Source organism: Pipra filicauda, unplaced genomic scaffold, assembly GCF_003945595.2.
Source record: "Pipra filicauda isolate LSUMZ 115617 unplaced genomic scaffold, ASM394559v2 scaffold102_size2360937_pilon, whole genome shotgun sequence".
NCBI classification, from domain to species: Eukaryota; Metazoa; Chordata; class Aves; order Passeriformes; family Pipridae; genus Pipra; species Pipra filicauda.
The window spans coordinates 1,907,007-1,932,798 of record NW_024103463.1 but is presented as its reverse complement, the minus strand read 5'-3'; the positions used below and the strand labels follow the sequence as shown (position 1 = coordinate 1,932,798).

The 25,792-nt window shown below is 40.4% G+C and overlaps 1 protein-coding gene across 3 annotated transcripts in view; it reads right to left on the bottom strand.

Annotated features, from left to right (window-relative positions):
- LOC113996953 (sodium- and chloride-dependent GABA transporter 3) overlaps window positions 1–23,367 on the bottom strand; it is a 96,916-nt gene extending 73,549 nt beyond the window's left edge. Inside the window, exons 1-5 of one of the 3 annotated variants that reach the window (XM_027738434.2) lie at window positions 23,129–23,366; window positions 22,476–22,706; window positions 19,463–19,597; window positions 19,144–19,284; window positions 17,669–17,759 (exon numbers count right to left, since the gene is read on the bottom strand). In XM_027738434.2, coding sequence (XP_027594235.1) covers window positions 17,669–17,759; window positions 19,144–19,284; window positions 19,463–19,597; window positions 22,476–22,695 — 587 coding nt within the window. In that variant the 5' untranslated portion in view covers window positions 22,696–22,706; window positions 23,129–23,366. The other 2 variants (XM_027738508.2, XM_039378414.1) reach the window with 2 other exon arrangements.
- Between the last annotated feature and the right edge of the window lie 2,425 nt (window positions 23,368–25,792).

Here is a 25,792-nt window from a genome sequence, read left to right as displayed (position 1 = left end):
TCAAGTCCAACCCTTGATCCACTACCACCTCGGTTCCCAGCCCATGGCACTGATGCCACATCCAGTCTCAGCTTAAAAACCTCCAGGGATGGAGAATCCACCACTTCCCTGGGCAGCCCATTCCAATGGCTGAGCACCCTCCCTGGAAAGAATTTCTTCCTGATATCCAACCTAACCCTCCCCTGGCACAGCTGAAGACCCAGCCCTCTTGTCTTACTGAGAGGTTCCTGGGAAAAGAGACCAAAGCCCCCCGGCTCCCCCCTCCTGTCAGGGAGTTGCAGAGAGTGAGGAGGTCTCCCCTGAGCCTCCTCTTCTCCAGGCTGAACAGCCCCAGCTCCCTCAGCTTCTCCTCATAGGACTTGTGCTTGAGTCCCTTCCCCAGCCTTGTTGCTCTTCTCTGCCCCAGTTTCTCGGAGCTCCCTGCAGCAAGTCAACGCTCAGGCTTTTCTGAATGCTTTGGGAGAAGTCCCAAATATCAGAGACACCTCCTTTACCCATTCAGAAATCTTGGCCTGTTACTTTTGTAAAGAGCGCCACAGAAAGTAAAGAGCAAATTGATAGCCTCAACACAATTATCCCTGCTGCTCCTGTTTAAAAAAAAAGACACGTGGTGCCAATCTGCTCGAACTGTTAGCACCATAATGAGTATTTAATTGTTTTGCATTTTCTTTGTTCGAGCAGAACAAAGGGTTAGTGTTTCCCTTGCTACAGCAACAAGTCCAGAACTTATAATTAAACTATAACATACAATGTATGCAAAGAATAGATCCAAGGAGCAGAAAGTCTTGCCCAGAGGCCAGGAGTGATTTCCTCAGCAGGTACAACACAGCTCTCCCAAACTCTCCTGCTGAAACCTTCTGGAATAGCAGCAGTGGATGCTAGTTTTGAGAAGAGGAGGCAATCAGAATATGAAATTCTTCTCACAAAGCCTCAGTTAAGTCTGACAGTAGATATCTGCCCCTATTCTTTTATTATTCAACTGAAATAAAACAAAAAAGGAGGAGCATTTTAAAAATACACGACTCTGCCCTGCATCCAAGAAGTGAGGTTGGGGTAGTCAGGGGTCAGATCGCAGCTTTTTGCTCCTCAGCAGTTCTACTTTAATCCAAAAGCTGCCATGACCTTACATAAATCACACAGACAGCAAAAAATAAAAGATAGTGGAGCTTCCTCTAGGCCCTCCTCCTCTTCTCCAGCCCTGCAAGTCCCCTACACTACTTTGTTCTCCTCAACTCTGAATGCACAGAATGAACAAGAGCAGTAAAACCAGCACTGAATGCTCTCCTCTCTGTTTTCAAATGGCAAGCATTTGAAGAATAGAAGTCTACAGTGAGTTCTGTAGTTCAGCTGGTTTGCATCATACTTTGGTGAAAAATAACTCTTTCCTTATACATACAGAGACTTACTAAAGCTGACTATCTTTAAGGAAAATACTCATAATTAAATGAGAAGTATCTTAACAGCTATTCACTGAAATGTCTCAAAACTTTAATCACTAGAATTCATTACTGCCACATTTTTAAAGAAATGAATAAAAAAATCAACAATATTCCTTGATAAATAAAAACCACTATAACTGCCAGTACAACAAACTGAAGGCAGCTGTAGGTAACCATTTGAATTAATCCAGAACATAAAATCACTGGTTAGTACAAGCCATTTTAAGCAGAGAAAGATTTGTCTTGCACTGAAGGCAAAAATCATTAATTACTTTGGAATCTCCTTGAAAATAGAAACTGATGAAATTTTGAAAATATTTATTGCAGGTACTGAGTTTGTTTTGTTGTTGTTGTTGTTGTTGTATGAGGGGGGTGTTGTTTTGTTGTTTAAAAATACACAGCAGTTCAGTTCCTTGAACCATCCAACAGCCTGGGAAAGGAGCCAAGCACTGGTGGCATTTGAACATCTCGAGCAGAATATTGCAGCAAACAAAACTCCACTGCTGTTAGGGTGGGTCTGGAAAGCAAAGGTTAACTCAAACCAGAGCAAGGGCTTTGATTCGGTCGTAGCAAAGCATGAATTCTACACAGGATATTTTGCTTGCAAGTGGAATATTAAATCCCAATCAGAGTGGCTTTGCAATGTGTCTCGCACCCAAAGACACTCTGCTGGAAGGTTTCACTGCCTCTAGTCACACACAATTAAATTGATTAAATGTTACTGGAGAAAGATTTTTCTCTTCTTCCTGCACATAACACAAAAGAAAAGTGATAAAAGTTACGGGAGCCTAATGAAAAAAAGATAGCTTTAAGTGGAATAATAGGACACATCTCTGAAGGGTGGCTGCCAGAAATGCTGAGGTTTGGTCATAAGGTTCTTTAAGTGAGACTGAACAAAATCACAACACTATTACTACAGTGTGGATTTATTCTGCTGATAGTACCACGTATTGTAAGCCTTAAGTTTAACTTGAATCTAAATGTAAGTGTGGATTAAAAAGAATAAAAATGGTCAGTCGGGAAGATATAACAGAGACATAAAGCAAATTTCAGCATACTTTGGATAAACATAAAATAACACACCTAACAAGAAACTAGACAACATCAAAGGACCTTTAGCCACCTACATCCCAGGAATATACTGTTGCTAAGGGTTACCTCTGTTTTGTCAATTAATATCGTTGCACGTGTACACCTAACAAAATTTTAAAAGATAAAATCCCATGAGGAAATTATTTCAATGAGTATTATATACTTACTGAAAATGGTTTTAATTTGTTTGAGAATGTACTAAAAGCCCTTTCAATTGAGTAGCTCGATACATCTGAGAGGAAGAAGGGCCCCTCTGTTTTTGGAATTGCTGAAGAGGGGTATGTTAGGAGATAACTGCTGCTCCTGAATACTCCTGGCTGAAAAGCAACCTTTCCATCCAAATTTGAAAACAAACATTCTGAGAGCTCAGGGCACTGTATTATTGGCTGAGAGAACACTGCATTTCCCTGAGAAAGAGTGCCTTTATTCAAGTGTTCCACTGTGAGGAGTTGTACCAGGCTCTTGAATGGAAAGAGGATTATTAGCTGCCAACACATTGTTGAAAGGAATGTACCGGGGTACTTATGGAGTTATTTCATGATCTGCAAAGCTGAAGAACAGATTCAATCTATTTGAGGAAGGTCCCTTCATGTTCCCTCTCTGATTTGGAGCAGTGTCCAAGACGCTTTTCTTTAAAAAAACCCGAACAAACACCACCCAAACAACCTCTTGAGGTCACTTCTCCATCTGCACCTGCCCAGCCAGGAACACAGGTGGCAATGTTTCCCTTTACTCTGAGCCAGACTGTCCTCAGAGTATTCTGTGGGGGATGAAAGGACAACTAAATGATACCACGAACTGGTGCTACTGTAGAATGGCCTTTCTTATTTTATGTTTTGGTGTGCTCCTTCCATCCCTGCTGTCTTTTCAGACCTAGTCCATATTTACCTTGTGAAGCTTGTTGCTGAGCTCCTTGTATAAAAAACATAATATACTTGAGTATCAGTGCTGCACAGATTTCTACCTTTACTAGAAAAATATTCACACCTTTAAGACATTCTCCATTCCTGCGTGAAAGTGAGTTTAAGTTTTCTTCTAAAGACAGGTTTTCTAAACTGTCCTGTTTCCTTCTCTCATTGCACTTCATGCAATCAACGTTCTCTAGTTTCTATGAAAACTTGAGTATTTCATACCCAAATGTATCCAAGGATCCTGTGCAAATATAGTTTCTGACGTGCAGAAACTCGAGCAGATATTACTGAACTCTGAAAATGGTGGGATTCAGATTCCATGTTCCACAACCCTCTGTGGGAGCTTGAAGGGCTAGGCCAGACAGCTACCAGCATCCAAGGCTCTGATAAACATCTGCATGAAGACAACAACCACACTGGGAATTGTTGCACTGTCAGATGCTTATTCAACTGGTTAGCAGCCATGAAATCAGCTTCACTCATAACACCAGAATCATTGCAGTACTCGCAGACACACTGGAAGGCTCAAATGTTTGCCAGAGACACACAAGAAAGTAAAAAGTGACATTCTTTTTGTCACAGAGGTCAGAAGCAGCTGCTTACCTAATGTTTGTGACACATTATATTGATCAGCCAGCCAGACAACTGTAGGAAAGCTTAGAAACAGCTGTTTGGAGTTGTTTCACCACCAGCAGCATTTGCTCTTTCTTGTCTGAGTCACTGCAGCTTTTCCATCATCTCATAGAGAATCTTGACAATTTAATGTTGAGACTCACTTGACTCTTCCCTTCTCTGCTTGGGAAGCAACTCTCCCTCAACTCTCTTCATCTCAAGAAGCTTTAAGGGATCTCTCAGGTAGCAAAATCACTCCTTTCTTTCTATTAAACCACTACACTCTGCTGACCAGCACAGGAGCTTTCCCATACTGAAATGCCCTTAGGAAGTTGTAACATTTCCCTGTGACTGTCTAATCTGTGCTAATTGTTGTCCAATCTGTGCTAATTGTTGTCCAGTCTGGGAGATGCTGATCCATGCATCCAGACTGCATAACCAACAGGTGAAAAAGAAACAGCTTAGAAGGAACACACACTTTTAAAAGAACTCAACAGAGCACACAAGATGCTAAAGATCTGAGACAGTGTTCTCCACTTATTTACTCATATGATAAACTTTAACAAAATTTATGGTGAATGCTAAATATAAAACTCTATGAAACAAAAAGCTAGTGATTTACTTTCTAAGCTTCTCAGAACTTCTTACTAAAAATATACATATTGCATATAGGACAAAGTGAAAAGAAAAATTACCCTTCAATAAAATGAACCTAAAAAGAGTCTTGTTAGTTCTCTTGTCAATTTATTATTGTATTTCTTACTTGTACTGTTTTCCAGGATTTCTCTTTTCTGGTGCAATTTGTTATCTTTTGACACACAAATGTTAAAGAATGGTACAATATTGTCTTAGATAACGGGTAAAGAATATTCTATGTAATAGCGATATCAAAGCTGGGAATAATTTTTCATACATAAATCAAACAGCCTTTTCTATACATTACAGGACTGCATATTGAAAGATAGCTGTCAATTTTCTGAGCTTCACTGCCTGAGCAGAAATTAACAGTGTAAAGAAAATTCTTGTTAGAAGAATCATCCCCTGATGAGGGACTTGGACAAAAATGTGTGGGACACCTCTCCCTTTTATAGGAGGAGAAGGTATATTTGAGCAGGGATCATCCTTATAACTGCAAGCCCCAGAGTATAATAGAATCCTAGGATGGTTTGGGTTGGAAGGGATCTTAAAGATCATCTGCCATGGCAGGGACAGCTTTCACTAATCCAAGTTCAGAGCTCCATCCATCCTGGCCTTGAACTTTTCCAGGGATGGGGCATCCACAGCTGCTCTGGGCAACCTGTGCCAGGGCCTCACCACCTTCCCAGGGAAGAACTGCTTCCCAATATCCAATCTAACCCTACTCTCTGTCAGTTTGAAGTCATTCCCCCTTGTCCTGTCACTCCAGGCCCTCATAAACAGTCTCTCTCTCTCTTTCCTGTGGGCTCCCCCCAGGTTCTGGTAGGCTGCAATTAGGTCATAATCCCAATTCCCTCAGCCTTTCCTCCCAGCAGAGCTGCTCCATCCCTCTGACCAGCTTGGTGCCTCCTCTGAACTCACTTCCACAGGTCCATGTCTTCCCTGTGCTGGGGACCCCAGAGCTGGGTACTACCCCTGTAGTGCACATAACATCACCTCAACACTGCATCACCTAAACCAACATCAAAACACGGCAAGACGTGACTCAGGCTGCGTATTAGATTGGTTCTGATCTTACCTGCTGCCAAAAAATACAATCTGGAATTAGTAGGAACGAAGGGGAAAAGCTTTCAGAAGACCCACTGCACCACTAGCCAGTGCATGAACCCTGCTTTGGCTTCCTCACCTGAGGAGCTCAGATGATGACATGGGCAAGAATGACATACTGACAGTGTTAATACCATTTAGAGGACATATATCTCTGATAAAAGAATAATTTCTCTTCAAGGTATTTTCTTTCAGGCTTTCTTGTTTCCCCTAATACTTAGGAATACTTAGTCCAGTACCTAGGAAACTAAAAGTGAGCTGGTTGTGTCAGGTTTTTTACCAGTGCAGCAGTGTGGTAATCCCTGAAATACCTCCAGAACGAGCATGGATACAACTATTAAGTTAAACAAACACAAACTCCCGGTGAATTTGTAGCAGATTTAGTCACTACAAGCATGTGAAATGAACAGTGTGGGTGCCAAACTCTCACTGCAGGTCAACATGGGCTGACACTTGGACTTTTCTGAAAGTTAAATATCCAGAAGTGGCAAGGGATACAGCCCCTGTGCACTGTAAAAACATCTCTTTTTAAGGTTTCATGTAAACTCTAAAATAGAGAATATACCATCTATCAGTTTCTAAAAGTGCTACAAATTATCCTGGATAGCTGCTTGTACTCTCCAGCCATCAGTTTTCAATGATTAGGAAGTATTTCAGCTTTTAGAAGATAATCTATAGGTTGTACATTAAAGAATCTCCAATAAATTTCTCTCAAAGTGTAAGGTTTAATTTCAGGAAATCCACTTAGTTCCACACTTGGCTTTTTTTCCCCTCAAAGCAGCAGACAGACAACTCCCAGTGGTCACATTAGCAAGGATCCTTCAGCTAGAGCTGCACAGCTCTAAAATATTTACCTCTTACAGTATATTCAGTGTGACCTACACATAACACAATGAATTATTTCTAGTTGAGCCGTATTCGCTGCTATTCAGCCTGCTTCCTTCTTCTTAACTATCTGATAGGGTTCAATGTTGTTCCATTTATTACCCATTTCCGTGCATATTAAATGAAAAAGTAAGATTAAACTTTCCACTGCAGATTTTTCTCTAAAACTTTTTATTGTAAATAACAACCCATATTTCTTGCCTCAACCCTTGTCTCATTAAAGTCAGCACTTAAATTATCTGAATATAACGTGGCATTACTTAGCAGCTACTGTGTAGATACATATATTACCTTTTTCATTTTTATATGTGTGCATGCTTTTGTATATCTGTATGAGACAGAGAGTGATGGATAAACACAGAACACCCCACTTCTGTAGCCATTCCTGACCTATTTTCCTTCAACCTCTTTCACTGAAGTCATGGCAACTTCTTCTTAACCAAGCCTGAGTGTTTAATCCTGTCAAATAACTTCTTTGTGCTGTTCCACTCACCTCTGCTCTAGAGTTTCTTGGTGCTCTCTCAATAAATCCAATGAATCCTTCAGTCTTTTTGCAATTTTCCCTCTACTCATCTCTGAAGGAGTCATCCAGTGACAAAAATCTCTTTTTATTCACTTTGAGTGGCATAAATGAGCTCAGCACACAGCACCAGCTGCCAACTGAGAGTACCCAGACAAAATGGGTGACTCTCAAAATTTGTGTTGAGCCTTTTAGACAGTCTGTAGAGCTGTATTCTGCCATGCACTATTGATTAAACCTTAATAATGAGAACTACAGACAGAAAATATTGCAAACTATTGCATGAGCTTGTAAAACAGTCTTTCATAGTGAGCTCTTGGCTACAAGCTCATGTGAAAAGTAATGGTAAGCTCTTATCTCTTCCACACAGAACAGGCCAAAATAAAACCATTACCTTACTGGCAAAAAAATAAAAAAAAAATTGAAAAAATTACTCTGTCAACATATTTCTCACAATCACTGGCCCTGTACTAAACCCTAGTTACAAAAATAACCCCTAAGACATGAAAAGAAGCAGAGGAAAAAGGCAATAAAGAAAAACTTACAGGTCAAAAGAGAAAAAAGAAAGCTGCAAACAGACAGGAGCTATTTTGGGAGGTCCCAAATCCTTTGTCCACATTTACAGCTCCTGGGTCTTCATAAAATACCAGTTGCAAATTACAGTATGATTCTTAATTAAATTCAGGTAAATTCTAACGGTTCAGTTTTTCATTTATGAACTAAAAGCAATAGTTAGAGTTCAAATAATTCAACAATAGTTGTTGCAGGGACTTTGGAAAGGCATCAATTATTTCCCTTTCCACGCAGAGGACAACTGTGCGTGTTTCAAGGCCTGCACTGATGAATGTCCTGTAGCTTTTGTAAGAATTCCATAGCAGTATTTAGTGAGTCTTCCTCAGGAAGTCCTCCTGACACAGCAAAACAATTTTGCTGCTATATAAGAATGTAATGGAAAATAGTGAAAAAAATTAACAAAAAAAAGTGTTGTTCTTTTTTTGTTTTGTTGCTTGTTTTTTTCCAGCCTGTGTTCACTCTAATTTTTTGCACACAAGAGAATCTCTCCTTTAATTTGATTTCAAACCCCAAGCAACCACTCTTTCTGTTAATGCCCTGAATCTACAAAGCTGTACTTAGAAAACACTTTTAAAACATGTCTAAACTTTTTTTTTTTCCCTCTTGTAATGACACTTTTTCAAGAGCCAAAAATAGAGAGAGGCTTTCTCAACTGCATGGAACTCTGTGCTTGACACAGTCCCCATGCTGAGATAGCCAAGAAGATGAATGTGACTGCTCTTTAATGTTGTTTTCAGTTGCTCGAGTGGCTGTAAAATCTCTTGCACCAAAGTCCTTCAGATTCTCAATTTCAAGATGGGGAGAAAATCTAATGGGGAGAAAATCTAACGGATGCATTCTTGGACAGCTGAAAATAACAAGCTATTATTTACAAGGCCACAGGCACATTTAAAGGATTCCACAGGTATTGAAAAATATGCCTTGGAAGAGTTACATGCAATTTGTTTGCACATCAAGTCTCGCAAATCCAATTCCCACAGGGAGTTGGGGAAGGAAATAGTTCTTTTTTTTTTATTAGTTCTTTTAGTTTTATTTCCTAATACACAAATACTTGACTTTGCAATTTCTAAGGTAATTTTTTTTCTCCATAGTAAAATTGCTACGTACAATATTCAGTACAAAAATCAAAAAACATGGAAGTTCATCTTTCTGCTTCAGGGTTCATCCCTCGATATAGAAGAAATCCACTTTGCATTTTGTCACCTGGAATGTAACTTTTCAGCCTGTCCTGTGCAAGATCTCTCTTCTTTAGGGGAGTTACAGGAGGGACTAATTGGTTTCAGGCAGCAAATGCCACCAACTGTATTGTGCTTTTAGTTTTCTGGATTTAAAGTTTGCTTAGACACTTGTAGGAGGCTGTAGATAACTCACAGAGGAGGGGAACTCACTTTTTTAATTGCACAAACCCAAACATAACTGAAAGGAGGCCTTTCAGTAGAGGTTTTTTCTGACGTAAATAACAAAAAAAAAAAGGTGATTAAAAAAAACCCAACTCAAAAAACCAAAACAAACATAGGAAAAAAAAGCAGATGGAAAAAAAAAACCCGGAACACAACAAACCAACAACTTATGAGAAACCAGTTAAACCCCCAGCAAAGCCAGAAGAAACGTGCCTGATTATTTTGGCATGTGCTGCTATTGACTGATTTGGCCAAACCTGTCATGGCACAACCAAGTTTTTGCTAATTTAGACCTTTGACTTTTTTTCATTTTACCCCTCCAAGCAAATTGTGCTTTTTTCATGGAGTTCTTTCCTTATAATAGAAAAAAGTGCATATACAGATACATACACGTCTTTAGACACACTTTCCTATGTTAATAACGATAATAAAAATGTCCATAATGTTCCCAATTCTTAAAAAAAATTACCATTCTTCAGCAAAACTGAATGTCTAAGCCAGCAGCTTCTAAAGGTCAGTTTTTTAAGCACCTCACTCATCTCCCTGTGTATGTTTTCCAACTATGAGTAGAAAATGATTTCATTGCTAGAACTTTTACAAGTCTGTAACTAAGTGATATTTTAAATAGCTCATGTAAGATCTTTGCTACAAAAATGTACTTTCTATTTTTGGCCACAGTGCAGGCCAAAATTTTGCCATATTTTAGTATAAGAACCAACCAAATGCTACAAATTCCCAAAATGCACTTTAAGTAGTAGATAGTGAAATATTTCAGATATCACTCATAAAAAATTAACAGTATCATTCTAAATATCTAGGCAAATAACAGATTAAATCACAATCATAGAAAGGTTTATTACTACCTTAAGTACGTACAACTACTGAAAAGGAGTTGGTAACATTTTAGAGTTACTTTTCCAAAACATGAAGTTGTCTCCTAACACCAAGTTTTTATTATTTAAAACTGTCCATTACAAAATCCTATATTCAGATACAAGTGTATTTATTCAGACTTGTTCCAGACTGTTTAAACAAAGGGGGTTTTTTTATGATGATTAGCTTCAAAAAAGTTAATGGCAATTCTTGACTGCATAAGAAAATAATATATATTGTGAGAAGCTCACAGTTGAACTAAAAAGAAATGCACACATTGCCAACAGACTTCATCAAGAGATGGATGAAACCTTCCTGGATTCCTCCATAAAAATACTACAGAGCTGCATGTTTACTAACTTTGCATAATTTACAGAACATTGGGAAGAAGAAAACACTTGGAGGAGCGGGAATTAGGGAGACTGGATAAATTGGAGTGAGTCTGTCTGGACAAGGAGCCCAGGCCCTACAGCAGCACACAGGCATGGGGAGAGGAGGAGGAGCAATGAGCAGAAGGAAGAGCAGTCTGTGATTAGCTGGCCAAGGAATTTAGGGAGCAGAGGCAAACTGTTTAGGGAGCTAAGGCTGGAGACCAAGTGTAATTTTGGGAAGCAGTCAGCTGGCTGGAGCAAATGATCAGGACTGGGTGGCTGGAGGTGGGAAACAGAACTATACCTGACTTAGAGACAAGTCAGAAGACCATGAATTGCCCAAGAAAAGAGATTAAACTGAACTGCCCAAAGAAGGGGCAGCAGTGGGAGGCATATTTGGGAATGGCAGGATTGGATGTAATCATAAGGAATGATGCTAAACTGGATAGTTGTGGTGGAAATGCCATGCAGGCATTAGCATGGATCAGGGATTAAGACATCAACTGAGGAATTAAAATCAGCACTGAGATACCTCCCCCCTGGCCCAGCAGCAGGCTGGTGTTCAGGTCCCTCTGAAGAGACCTTTCCAAGAACTAAGATTAGAAACGTGCCGAATGAAGAGTTGATTTCCATAAACTCAGAGAAGAGACCAGGACAGGAAACAGGCAAAAAGCTCAGCCCTCCTGCTGGAAACCCACCTTCCCTGCCCTCCTTTAGCCTAAAGGCTACAAGGAGAACTCCAGAGCTATTAAACTTCCTGCTGCTCTGCAGGAGGCTCAGTCCGAGTTATCCCTCTCTCCTGTTAGTGCTGTGTATCAACAGCTATTTCTTTGCCACAAAGCCTGAACTGGATGGTCTAACTATTAACTATTAACATATTGAGTATCAGAATAGTCTCCCCTCAATTATTCTCAGGTAACCTTTTCAATCTGAACCATCTCAATAAATACTGTGACAGTGAGAGAATGATCCTGTCCAATTCTAGTTGTGGCAACACCCTGAGAAGCCAGACGTTAAATCCCAGTCCATAATCCATGATTATTTAACTTTTATACAAGGCTGAGTGAGCTCAAGAGAAGACAGTGAAGTTCCCAACCTGTACAGAACACATTCAAGGAAGTGAAATATATATTCAATTTTTTGCCAACAAAATACAGAAAGGAGAGCTTTCTAAATAGTCACTAGAGAAAAGACAACAAAAATTACTGCTTTTTTTAAAAAAAAAACCACTTAAATATTCATGCAAGTGTACCAAAAAAATGTTTTGTTTGGAATGAAATAGCAGTTATTGTTTCAACCATGGTGTCTTCAATTAAGTAACTTTATATTAATATTTGGCCAAAGCTGACTTTCATACATTTTCTTGTTCCTTTGTTGGAATAAAAATTGTGCAACCTTAATGCTAAAAAAGTGTCTTGCCCACCCCCATACTTAGCACTTTTACTCTCTCTGTAGCTCAGATCCCGTTCTATAAAATGGGAATAATTTGAACTTATTGAAATTTTGTGAGGATGAATGAACATGTAAATAATGAATAAAACCATGATGGTACAACCACAGGCACCACGAGCACCTGAAGAAGCCTTGATTAAATTAATAACTTTGTTCATTTTCTTATGTTCTATCTTCCCTTATTATTAGGTTCCTGCTCTGCTGACAAAAAGAACAAATATTGAATACCTGCACAGTGTTTGCTCCCTATCCATCCTCTAACAAGATCAAAGCAGATATGTTGACAAAATATTAGGCAGTCCTTCATCTCAAGATGATCGTGTTCATAAAAGGTGTGGACTTAATAGAAATGATGTTGTGCAGTTTTATTTCCTAACACACAAATACTTGACTTTGCAATTTCTAAGGTAATTTTATTTTTCCATAGTAAAATTGCTAGGTGCAATATTCAATACAAAAATCAAAAAACATGGAAGTCCATCTTTCTGCTTCAGGGTTCATCCCTCGATATGGAAGAAATCCACTTTGCATTTTGTCACCTATCCCATTTACTCCTTTCAGCTGAGCTCAGGAAAAGTCAGTGATCTCCAGGCAAAACCAGATGAAGAGCTCACATGACTCCCAACAAAAAAGCAATTTTCACACGGCCTCTTATGAACTGAGCAGAAACAAGCAAGTCTGGCACGACTCAATGTTCTACAAGACCTGCACAAAGGGCCTGGTTCTGAGGGGTGCTGGAGGTCTCTGGGTACTGAGCACTGCAGGATCAGGCTCAACTTGCTAATGACTTCTCCTAGTGTGGTGGGGATTAACCACAATGTGACTCCTGCACTCATTTGCAGCCTGAATGAAACAGGAAAAACCTCTTTTTGACTTTGCAAGGAATGGGTTTGTGCCTTTTCCTTTTTGCTGAGAACAGCCCCTTTTCTTTTCCCTAGACAAAACCAATGGTTTTTTTCCTCACTGGGCTTTACTTGGAAACGCTAAGGATGTGTCACCCTCTCCAGAGAGTGACAGGCCAACAACTAGACCTTCTTTAACAGAGGACTAAGTTGTTGTTATACAGCCAATAAAAAACTATTGAGGTGGAATCAACCAAGGATCCTCTTTCTGTCCAGCTCCTTTCCCAGGCACTGGAAACCTCAAATTCCTGACCATGGTGACAGACTGGAGTAGCTGCCAAAAGAGCACACAGACATGGCTGATGCCCCCCACACCTGCCAGGCAATTTCTTCTCCTAGGAAAGCAGAAAAAACAATGGAGCAGAGCATCCTCTCCTTTCTATTCTGTTTCCCAGGCTATAAATACATCCTCACCTAATGCCACAGCTCTCTTTCATTGGGCTGCTTTAACATATCAGGAATTAACAACACTGAAGCTGCTACTGTTAACTGTTTAATGTTTGGACACTAAGAATTCCATGTGCTGTGCCTAGAAACTATGATTATTACTTTTTCTTAGAAAATCCTTAAACACTGGATGAGGGAAAAGCCATAAATGGGAGGCAACAGGCCATTCACTGAATGCTGGCACCAGTAAGAAGTGAAAAGTGAAGTTTCAGACTCTTGCCTGTCCTTTGGAACACGGCAACAGAGAGTTTGAAGAATAAGAAGTGAATTTTTATCAATTTAGCTGCTTACCTTAAAAAGCTGTACATGCAGATGGAATGTGAGACTTCTCAAGGCTATGGCTTTTGAATTATGGTAAAAAAAATCCTTAAATCTCCTAATTTTTCCCAGTTGTCAACGTTGATACCAGTGGTCAGTGGCAAGTCTGCTCACATTTAAAACATTAACAGCGAGAGCCTTTTTTAAGTAGGAAAACAAGAAAAGAGTGTCCAAACTCCCAAACTTTGCCTGCTGCTCCTCCAGCAGGATCAGACCCTTTTCACTGGAGAGCTACAGACGAGGAGTTATCAATTACAGGCTCCTAAAAATATTTTAAGTTTTGAACTTGCTGCCTGTGCAATGAGATTCTTCTGAGCATAGCAAAAGGCATTCAGAACCTACTGCAGTATTTGTCTCTGTAGTCTTTTGCTATTTTTTTAAACAAAGAACAATCCATCCAGGACAATAATTAAGTCTCTGGGTGACCCAGCTATCAAAGCAGGTGGAGAATGCTGAAGTATCAGAGGCACCATCCTCTGTACAGACCTGAGGAAGGGGAACTCTTGCTCTGCAGGCCAGAAAAGCTTCATAGTACTGCAAAACATCCTCTCAGTCATCGCTGCACTTGGGTGAGATGATGCTCAGCTTGAGGAATAGATTTAGGAGCAACCAAAGCTACAGAAGCAAAAAAAGCTACAAGTATTTCAGCAGAAAAGCTGAAGGCTTTGTTTGCAATCCCCAGCCCAGCTGAGGACTTGGATTTGCTTCCAGTCACGAGTAAATAGGGGCTGAGTCTTATAGACTAGATAATAAAAAAGACACAGTAGCACTAGTTAAAAGAGAGAAGGCTCCTTTTCAAAGCCAGAAATGAAGACATTCTTTTGGGCCTGGTGTATTCATTTTTGCACAGATAAAACCGAATCCATCTTGTTCCCCTGCACTTCTATGATGTAAATTCTGTGTGATACACAGCAACCTGTGCCTCCCTCAGCATTGGTAACTCTCACACTGACACCATCGGGCTTCAAAGCAACACACAGCACTGCTAAAACATGCCCTGGGTAATGACTGAGGCTCCCCCAAGCATTTTTCTTGGTAGGTTGGGTTTAATTAAAAAAAAAACCCTGAAGATATGGTAACTACTGTAGGAGACTGTGGTAAGGTGCTATCAAAGGAAAGCTGTAACATCAGCCTGACAGTTTACAAATGCAGTATTGAGTCCTTCATGTAAACGAGCTCCCCATTCAGTAAGTAAATAGGATCACTATTCACAATAATTACCACTCTAATCCACAGATTAACTCAAGATTGGATGGTAACAGATTAAAAAAAAAAAAAATAAAATCAAAACAAAACCAAAAAAACCACAAGACAAAAAAAAAAAAAAAAAAAAACACACACCAAAAAAACCAAAAAGCCACAAATTTTTTTCCCCTCACACAATAATTTGGCTGTATATGACCAGAACTTAGAGAAATCTCAGTTGCAGCCTTGGCATGGCAGAGAGCAAAGTGTAAAGGTTCTGAATGCTACGGTTGTTCAGAAGAAACCCAGAGCCTTCCCTCTTCCCCTCACGGGCACCACCTTAATTACTACTAAGGAACCCGGTCGTTATGCAAATGAACTCAGTTCTGGGATTGGGGATTGAGGATTCTCACACACTGTCAACAGGAGCTCTGAAAATAGCAAAGAGCAGATGCTCAGTGCAGTCCACACGAGCATCTTTCCTCTTGCTATTTGTTTCAACAAGTCTTTCAATAAATTTACTGCTCCGAAAAAATCAGAATTTACAAGGTAGTAAAGCAACGTGACAGGAACAAGACCTCTGGCTAAGTGAAATAATATTACTGGTAACACTCATCTACAGATTAGAAGATGATTTTCTGGGCAAATTAACTAGTCTAGTTTACTTTGTATTAATTATTCTCTGATCTGCCTTGCACATCTATACATAAAAACCTCCACTGTGCATTTATATCTGATATTTAAGACACATAATTAATTACAATCTTCTCTTAATTCTGATTAGTTATTTTAATGCAACATGAGTCCTGACACATATTAAAGCTCATTCTCAAACTAGTGTGTCATATCTATTTTAAATTTTGAAGCCATGCAACATCATACCTACTTCAATTTTAACAAGGCAAGTAATTTTCTCAGCAGGAAAGGACTACATTTATTTTCTAAGGGTGAAAAACTGGGTAACTTCAGTTTTGCTTGGAGAAAGTAGATAAGTTTAATATCTTAAGCTATATTAGCCAGCAGGCTGTTAGTATTACGAAAAGTTTGTCCATAGCACAACAAAGAAAGAAGTTCCAAATAAATGACAAATTATTTTGTTTACCTTGTCTTTTTTTTTATTTTTTTTATTTTTAAAGTGTAGGAGTATATATACGCAAGACTGTAAAACAAGTTTGAGAAAAGACTAAATCTGATTATCCCTTCTAGTTTCATAAGCCATTCCTAACTTATCCAAAATCAGGTAGGCATATGAGCCCCAAATTTTAAGGATTTCAACTCCACTGTAGTTTGCATTCAAGTTTAGCTGTAGACTCATGTTTGGCTTCATTTTTAGAGGACTCTGAGAAGGGACATGCTTAAAATGTATTTGTATGTGCATCAAAATAAACTGACATGGGAATTTAGGCAATCCAAAGGTGAACACTGACAAAACCCCACAAAACCCTAGAAACATGAGGAGACAAAACTTAGTCTGTACCCTCTATATAATTTAATTAAATGTTGCTTACTCCTCTGGATAACTGGAGCTACCATTCAGTGGCTGAATTGTGAATATTTTTGAATGAGCAAAAAAATACAGCAGGTAAATTATGTTAGTACTGGAGAAAATACTTTCCTCATTTACTCTAGTTTTATGAAATCTTAATTCAAGTTATCCTAAAGAGCCATAAGATATTTTTGGTACAATGATGAAGTCATAGCAATAAAAGATGTCCCCTAAGAAACTCTTATTTAGTCTGAAACATTATCTAGGGAGTGGGTAGAGTTGATATACTTTGATTTAATACTTCAAGTGTGTTCAGATTATTGAAAATTTTAACAGAAAATGAAGTTACCATTTTACCCAGGGAGTTTATGCATCTTTCATATTGTTCAGGTTTAATTTAGTTTTGGGGGTTTTTATTTTATTTTTAAATAAAACAGTATTATTTACTAAAGCAACACTTACTGCCCATGAAGGCTAAATTAACTGATGTAGCAAGACACAAAGGTTCAGAGAGAGACAATAGCACATGTCCATATTCAAGGTAATTGTGTCAATGTACAGTTCCCCCTTCAAGGGCACTCTTAATTCATAGTTCTTTCAAAGTGTAGCTGTTGCTGTCCTAACATAAAACAGAGCTCTAAACATACAGCCTTAGATTAAGGCTCTGTCTTAACAACAAAATTAATAGGTCCTCAAGAAATTCTAGTTACCCAGAATTGTGTAACACACGTTAAATTGTGAGATCATTGAGTATTAAAATTCTATTTCTATGACTGTCTGAACACACACTGTGCCCTGCGAGAAACAAATATGCTACTGAACTGCATTGATTAAATATTTATAGTGAGAAAAAAAATACGCCACCACAAAATCAGACCATGCTTTGCAAAGATATATTTTTCTTCTAGCAGTCTAACTAGAAATCAGAATCCAGGAGACATGAGAGAGTTAAACTCTCCCATTATTCCAGCTGAATAACTAACACTTACATAGTGCTTTAAAATATAATGAGGTGCAGAAGACAGAGTATTAGATAGCTGAAACAAGGATGAAGATGCAACTCTCAAACTCTTAAGAAACATTTGGGAAAAAAAAAAAATTACAAAAATATTTTAAATCCTCCTCTTTTTTTCCACCTCTGCCTCCTCATTAGTATGGGTTTGAGGCTCTTTCCTCCAGCAGCAGGAGCCAAGCTCCCAAGCAAGTGGCACACTTTGTTCTGTGTTCTTTCAGGATATGGAATTCCTCTCCTTGTAGAAAAAAAAGAGTTAAAAAAAAAACCCTCCTCTAAAAAAAAAAAAGAGTTAAAAACCCTCATCCTGACTCTCTTTGGCTGTATAAGAAAATTTCCAAAGGAACTCACATCACTAAGTGCCATAATAGGGTTACAAGGTATCTAATCAAGTGTAAACAATCAAGTTATATAGTCTGATCAAACATTAAGTTCATGTGCACTTACTCCCAGAATTCCATCACTGGAGAAGTGGCATTTTGTAAAGAGACTTGACTGCAGTTGCTCATGTTAAGTTTTTGAAATTCCACACAGTTTTCTATAAAAGAACAAAAAAAAAAAGTGTTTGTTATATTGAGTGCAAGTACATTTTTTTCTTGTTCGTGCACCTTGTGAAGCCACCCTTCTACAATACATTTGCTGCATGTGTAACACTGTGCTTTGATCACCAGACCACAGGCCTATCCCAGAAAAATATCCATGACCACTCTCCTGTAACACTTCCCAAAGGCACATTTCAATGGCAGGGCCAATAAACCCCCTCAGGCAGAAAGACATGTTGAGAAACTGAGGCAATGGATTGGGAATTACAGCATATTCCAAGTTCAGTGGCTTATGGCAACAAATGGCTCATGGAACATGGCCAGCAACAAGCTTCCACTTTGCCCTAATATGGCAAGTGAATAATTCCTTTGGTTTTTTATTATTATCATCTCCAGCACAGAGAAGGGAGGCCAAAGCAGCTCAGCACTGCTGAGTTGACGTGTCGTATTTGAACAGCCAACAACGTTGGCCAAGCTCCTCTGCTGGGTTGCCACAACTGATACGAAAGCCTTCCACATCCACTGGGCCCAAGACTAGTTCCCTAACATTAACTGTAAGATTTCAGGCAGTTTTAGGTGTGCTCAAAGGCCATGATAATGGCCATTTAACAGAAAAACATGGAAGACAGTACAATTGGTACGTGGTTCGAAATAAGAGAGCGATATAAGGAATAGATACACAAACTTCAGGAATAATGGAAATAAGGGCATTGACAGGAAATCCTCCCCATAGGTGTTTGTGATCCAGAAATGCAATAAGCAGAGAATTACACATAAAAATATCAATGAAGGGAGACAGATGAAGAGCCCTGTGCTGCAAACCCTCACAAACACACCACCTCATCGTTCATGCAGGAGGCTACTTTGCATGCTGTAAGAATTATGCATGCAACTAAATTTCCAGAAGGAGCTTGATGAACATTTTCCCTCAACATCTGGCGTTTGAAAGAGCAAATCCAAAGATCCACATCTAATATTTTTCTCTCCATTCAAATGCCTCGTGATTTCATTAGAGTGAAAGAGCAAGATTGCAACCTGTCATCAGGTCCGTCTCTGCAGCAGAATTCACTCACTGAATTTAGGGAGAATAGGTATGATTGCAAATGAGAGTCTTGGGATTTAGCCAGAATATCTTACAGAATTAAAAAAATCCAAAATCTTCTTCTTCTGCAATATATTCTACAGGAACAAATGCTTATACAATGACCTAAACCAAAAAGGTATGAGTAAGTGTTCACTCCAGGTTTCCTTTATCATGGGATGTGATTGGCCCATTTGCAGTGACTTTTCTACAAGAACAGTTTTGCTCATGGCATTTTAATGTATTAATCAATTATTTGGAAGGTTTTTGTATAGGGATAATCTCCACTGAGGTCATACCTGTATTCCATTCATGCCCACAGGTAGCCCAGGGAAGTTCTGTAGTAAAGCAGTTAAACAAATAGAAGATAGCCCATGCTAAAATAATGATGTAATATACATTTAGATGTGCCTCTATCACTTGGGTAGCATAGCCAATGCCTAGAGAAAAAAAAATAAATAAGTGAGACATGAGAGAAAACTCCTGCTTTTCAGGTAATTTAAAAACAAATGCTTACTATTTTAAATATATCTTTAACTTCAATTTTGATACAATTTATTTCATTTTACTTCAAGGTCAACGCACTCTTTTGCAGTAGAACATAGAAGTGTTTGTTACCTTCAAACAGAGGGCAAACTTTCCTCCAGCATGTAATGCCTCCTTCACTAGTGAACTGTCCCAAGGCCGTCTCCAGGAAAAATACTGGTATTCCACAGCAAATGAAAAAAACCACATATGGGATGAGGAAAGCGCCTACAAGGGAATATTGAGTGGGTGTTGGTTATAACGAATGCAGTTCCTTGACAACTTTGTGAGAATTCTCCTAGTAAAGGAAGGATCATTTAGCTCTCTCTCAGCCATCAAGCTGACAGCGCAGGAAGCGTTTACCCCTGGCCCCAAATATCCAAAGTTGACCTGTAAGCCAATGTCTTGGACTAAAAAAGGCCAGATCAAAGTTCCTCAGCATAGACTAAAGTCTGCTCATGTGTCTCTCAAACACTGAAAAGATTACAGTCTTGCTCAGCCACAAAGTCCTGCACTGATCATCAACCACATCAGTCTACACTATCTTCTCTTCCTTGCTTTTCCCCAGAAAGAAGGAATGAAGAAACTAAATCCAAGAAGTCCTTTGTATATTATTTACATAAGTCTCATGATAAAGATTATGGAAAAGGAACAGACTTTAGAACTACTTATAAGAGCAGGAAAGCAGGATTTTGCCTGATCAGCTAGAAACATTAATGTGAAATTCTAGGGAAATAACAAAGCATCAACAATTCTGTCAGATGCCCCCAGCAAACTCCAGTATAGCTTATGAACCACATCAAAACTCAAACACAACCAGTAACAACTGCTGTGCTTTAGTCACCTTGATTAGAAAGTTAAGACAACTAAAAACAGTTGCTTTTGCTTGCAGTTTGTTTCTTCAGAGCCAGCACAGCACCAGAGATCTCTTCACTAGTAGTCTCTTCCCTCAGCTGGGAAATTTTCCTGTAGCTGAATCTCATCTGCCTCTCAAGCAATCCATGAGGATTTCACAAAGACTGGAATCCTTACAGCTAAAACGTGACTTCTCTGCAGAATTTACTGTGCATATTGTTTTGAACAAGATCTGGATAGGCCAGGTGAACTGCTGGCCAGTGTCACATCCAGCTCACAATCACAGTGAGTTTAACGTGGCAACTTGTTGAAATCCAAAGTATTTGCTTTGACTGTTTTTCCAACACTGTTCTACCGCAGGTATACATCATGAAAGTCAGGTTTCCCAGCTTGTAAAAAGATCATATTCCAAGAAATATCGAGTTCTAATAAAAAGAAATTAATTTTCCTAAAATCTCCAAATAAATATCTACAAGAACAACCTAAAATTATAGAAGCTTGTGCTTACACAGCCTGTCATGACTCAGAGGAAGTGCCAGAGGGAGGTCAGAGCTCCCAAGTTCCATACTAGAGCTTCTAGGTTTGTTCTGTATCTAGCAAGTTATTTCATGGCTAGCTCATGTATTTTACCATTGTCTTCACTTACCACACACTAAGCAGTTTGGTGCATCAGATGTAAACACTGAAAACAAACTCTGGTCTAATTCCACCAGGGCACTCCAGAGAATTACAAACCCACAGGTCACAGACCAAAGCCTTCATTGAATAAAACTGGTCAATGGCAAATTCCCCGAGGTGCCAGGACATGACCAATTAGATCACACACACACTAATTCTATTCTTAAGGAATAGAGTAGTGATTCAGTATGATATTTGAGTACGTACTTTACCATCGAATAACCCAAAACCATGATTAGAATTCTTCCTACCTAATGTTAGAGCCTTTAAAAAATGACAGCATCACGTTTGGACAAGGTAGCACATACCTACAAATGGACATGGAAAGGTGGCTCTGTGGACAAGAAAATGACACACCAAAAATACATTTCTATTTTTTCCTCTTCCAAAAGTTCTCTGGGAACACTTTGACAATTAATGAGAAACTGTCCTGTATATCATATCCAGCATATTAATATTTATGTACTAACAGCAGTATTTGGTAACATCATTCTGCAAAGAGGTGAACTCCTGCTATCTTAGTTTTGCCCAAGTACAGACATACAGAGAAAGGCACTGCAAACAAACATGTCTTCCACAGCACTATTAGTCTTAGAGAAACAGCAGACAAAATGGGCCAAAACCATGCCTGAATTCGGACAAGGAGGGACAGGGAAAATAAATTTGGTGCAGCATTGTTAACGAGGAAACCCCTCATGGGACAGATCTTTGCACCTCAGCCACTGTGACAGTTTTCCTCCCAGCCCGTGTGGTTACACTCACACTGCCTTAAGCGGGGAGAATGTTGAGCCCAGTCCACAGAATTCTAAACTGAGTTTTTAATTTACTTTTCTTTCTTCATTGCTTCATAGGTCACAGATGATGTGCTTATTCTCAACTATCATATACCTTACACAGTTTGTACTTAACTATGACCAGTACATGCCACGTGGTCTTACTTCTGTACAAGTTAAGTCTGCTCTTTTCTCTCTCAAATAACATTCATATTTTAAATTTATTAGGGTTTGCTCTCTTCTTTGAGCAACCATGATTTTTGACATCTTCCCCTACCTTAATGTAGGAACTGGGGAAGCACTGAGGAAGAAAACAAGTACATTGAGTAACAAAAATTTCTACACGATGAAGAATTTTGTCTTTGTGGCACTATCAGAAAAAACATGCATCTTCTCCAAAGTATTCTGCTTGAAAAATAAACTGTTACATTCTTTCCTGTGTCAAACAAACTTATTGAAGTATGCTTGGGTCTGATTGCCATGTAGAAGAAAACACAGACCGTATTACTCTAAGGGAACACTGGCTTCTTCTATATTAAATATCTCACGAAAAAAAATACAGCAATTTACTAACGTAAAAGCAACTCGTAAAAGTAACCCACACAGTGTTTCTAGAAAAGGAAAGAGAAATATGATTTTTTTTCTTAGTTGTCAGATGTTTTACACTTCCCTCTCTGCACATATGCTGAAATCTTGAGCTCGTATCTCTTCCTAGCGTAATAAATCACTGCAAGGCGTCCTTAACTGTTTATTTCCCACGTTTAGGGTGAGCAGTAAATCAACATATGATGCCATCTTACCTCCTCCGTTCTTGTAGCAAAGATATGGGAATCTCCATACGTTTCCCAACCCAATAATCTCCCCTGCCACAGAAAGCACAAATTCAACTTTATTGTTCCAGTGACCTCTTTCATGAACTTTCTTATCGTTGCTGTGGACAAGGTTGGTGCTTGAGGCTTCCGGGTCCAAAGCATCTTCTGGCTTGCCATTAATTATAGGAATAGTCTTTTCAGCTGTCATGTCTTTTCAGCCTTGGGGAGAACAAAAGGAAAACACACAGATGTTTTGAGACACTTGCTAGTACTAATCTTCAATGACTAAAGTCTCTCAGCATGTCATTGGCACCCATGTAAATTGGCAGGTGGAAGTGAAGGAAGCTGGAAAAGTTGTAAAGCAGGCAAAAAAGGAAAAGATGGGGAGGGAAAGAGAAGCTTATATAGAAGAGAAGGAGTTGATTTCCAAGTTGAGACAGATAACTTAGGAGAGGATAGTGAAGCCTTTCAAAAATCCCTCCCCAAGCAAGGATCCCAGCTTGACCAACCTACCAGAGGACAGAGATGATCTGCACCTTGCGGGCACCCAACTGAGAGCAGAAGCAGACGGGAATGTGGAGGAGGGGGCCTGGACGGTTCTGGCCTGTCTGGAGGAGCAGGGAAGCTCCGGGACTACTCACCCAGGGCTCTGCCCGTGCCTGCGCGGCGGGGACAGGGGCCGGCGGTGGCTCAGCGCTGCGCTCCGCGCCGATCGCCCCGAGCTACCGCTCTCCGCTCCGCCGCACGGGAGACACGGGGCGGCACGGGCGGGCAGGGGAAGGCGGGGAGAAGGCGGACGGCGTTAGGATACCGAGGGAAGCTCGCCCTGCCCGGCCCGGCGGGGGTAGGATGCTCCCCGCTCTCGCTGCAGCCGGGATTTGCAAATGCTCAGCCCTTCCCCGGAGCGATGGTATAACACCCGCCTCCCCCCTCCGCCCACCTCAGGCTGTCCCGCCAACTCCCCCCTCCTCCTCTTCCTCCTCCTCCGCCACCAGCATCACCAGCCGAGCATCCCCAGCCTCCGCTCGCCCGCCCCGCGGGGGCCAGCCAGGGCCGAGCTCCCGGCGCTTCCCAGCCCTGCGGGTGGTTCCCGGTCCTGAGGGCGGTTCCCAGCGCCGCTCCTCTCTCCCCCGAGCAGGGGCTGTCCCGCATGCGGCGGGGGGGGGTGCGGCGTGGCCGTGCGGGAGCGCCCGCCCCGCACCTGCGGCACCGCAGAGCCCGCCCGGCCCGGCCCCCGCCGCAGCCGGGGGTGGGATGGGATGGGATGGGATGGGATGCGATGGGATGGAATGCGATGCGATGGGATGGGGTGGGATGGGATGGGGGGGTCTAGCGCAGGCCTGGCGGGTTAAAAAAAGGAACCCGCCACAACAGATGACACCGATTTCAGCTGGAAAGGGCTGGGGGGGGGAAGGAGGGAGGAGGAGGGGGAGGGGTTGAGGGACAGACGGGATAAAAAAGAAACCTAAGGGGAACATTTGGAAAGTGTGGAAACAATGTGGGCGCTTTCCAGTTACACTAGGAGGAAAATGCAGAAGAGCAGCCCGTGTGGGCACTTCTAACCAGTGTTTGGCTTAAAATTCAAGCAAAATAAGTCTAAAAGAGAAGCAAGAATAGGAGGATACTTCCTCCTATGCATGCAAATGGTTTTGTTTCAGGTTAAATAAAACGTCTCAAAGAAAGAGGTTTTTTACCTGTTAAACCCTGCACGCCCTTTTATTTTTGTAGTAGTTCTCTCATTTCCAGCCCAGGTTTCTCAACCCAAACTAAATACCTCTTCTGTTCTTCGTCTCTGCAGTTTCTCCTTGGCAAGTGGCAGGACCAGAGGCAGGTTCCAGGTTCAAATCTTCCCTTGGATCCACACTAAGTTGCAGGTATGATCACCAAGGCTTTGCTTTGCAACTCCAGGAGATGCACTTCGGAACACAGTCTCCTGAATCTGGGATTTCATTTAGGCATGCTGGAGAACGCTGTCCCAGAGACAGCCTGCTCTTCCATGTGAATTCTCTCCCTCTTCCTCTACATCCCCATGGACTTTTCATCCTGCTAGGAGATCCATTCTCCAGCACTTAATGGAAGACAACGGAAAGATTCTCATGGATAGATTTTATATTAACTTGAGCTGACTTTGGAACCTAGAGCTGGATCGTACCCTGCTTGTACATGTAGCCTCAGAGTGTTTATCATTGAAGCTCCTACTGTGGTTTAAGTTTTTAGAATTCTGCTTGTAAGTTATGCATGTCCCAGGCGTGGGCGCTGGGGCCTCACCCTACATTCTCTGTCAACTCTCCCTCACATAAACTCTTGCACCTAACAGGTGCAGGATGAGGCTCTTCCATTTCTTCTTCATACCAACATATATAGCACCAGTCAAACCTATATTGTGAAATGAAAGACTGCCAGAGTTGATAAAACTGCAGAATTCTGATTTTGTTTTTAAAGCATCCTTCCCAGAGATATCATTACCAGTGCTGGGCTTGATTCTGGGTGGGGCTTTTTGTGGCTTGTTTTTGTTTTTAATGCAGCTGGTATTCATTAACTGAGGATGGAATAGATCAATTTTTTCCAACCTGGCTTTGCACAAATCAAACTCACCTTTGAAGGGTTTTTTGTTGTTTTATTTTTCTCCCCCCCCTTCTTCCTTTAGTTTTCAGCAGGGATCAAAACAGACACTGTTTTTCTGTATTCCAGCCAGGCTTAGCAGGCTCAACAGGAGACACTTAAACATCAAAGCTAAAACTGAATTCTCATTTTGTTCCTGTGAGTAATTCTAAAAATGGAGGCAAGCTAAGGGGCAGTAAATATTTGACTGATGACCCAATACAGGGGAGAGACCAGTCTTCTTCAAATAGACTAACGATACCAAATTGAAGGGTCCTGCTGCAAAGGACAGTCTGTAGGCAGATGAAAAAGGTGTTTAATCAGTGATGATTTGTTCAGTATTTGAAAAGTTTAATTCCTGTTGTCAAGTGTTTTATCCACTGCTGTATTCTTGCACTGATTCCCATTCAGTCTCCCACCAATTGAAGTGTTCATGGAAGTAATTGTTAGCTGCTAATCTTCGTGAACACTTCAGTGAAATGCAGCACCTTATTTGCAACAGAAAACTTCACAAATTTTAGAATGGTTTGATAACCCTGGGATTTTTTTTTAATTATTCTTCTGGTGGAGTCTTCTCTATAGCAATGAAAAAAATTCTCTGGATTACAGGCTATGTCTCAGTTCAATCACTAACTGATATATGTCATGCTCCTCATCATGAATTCATGCCTGCTTTTCCAGCATGTTGGGAGACCTGCACGTGA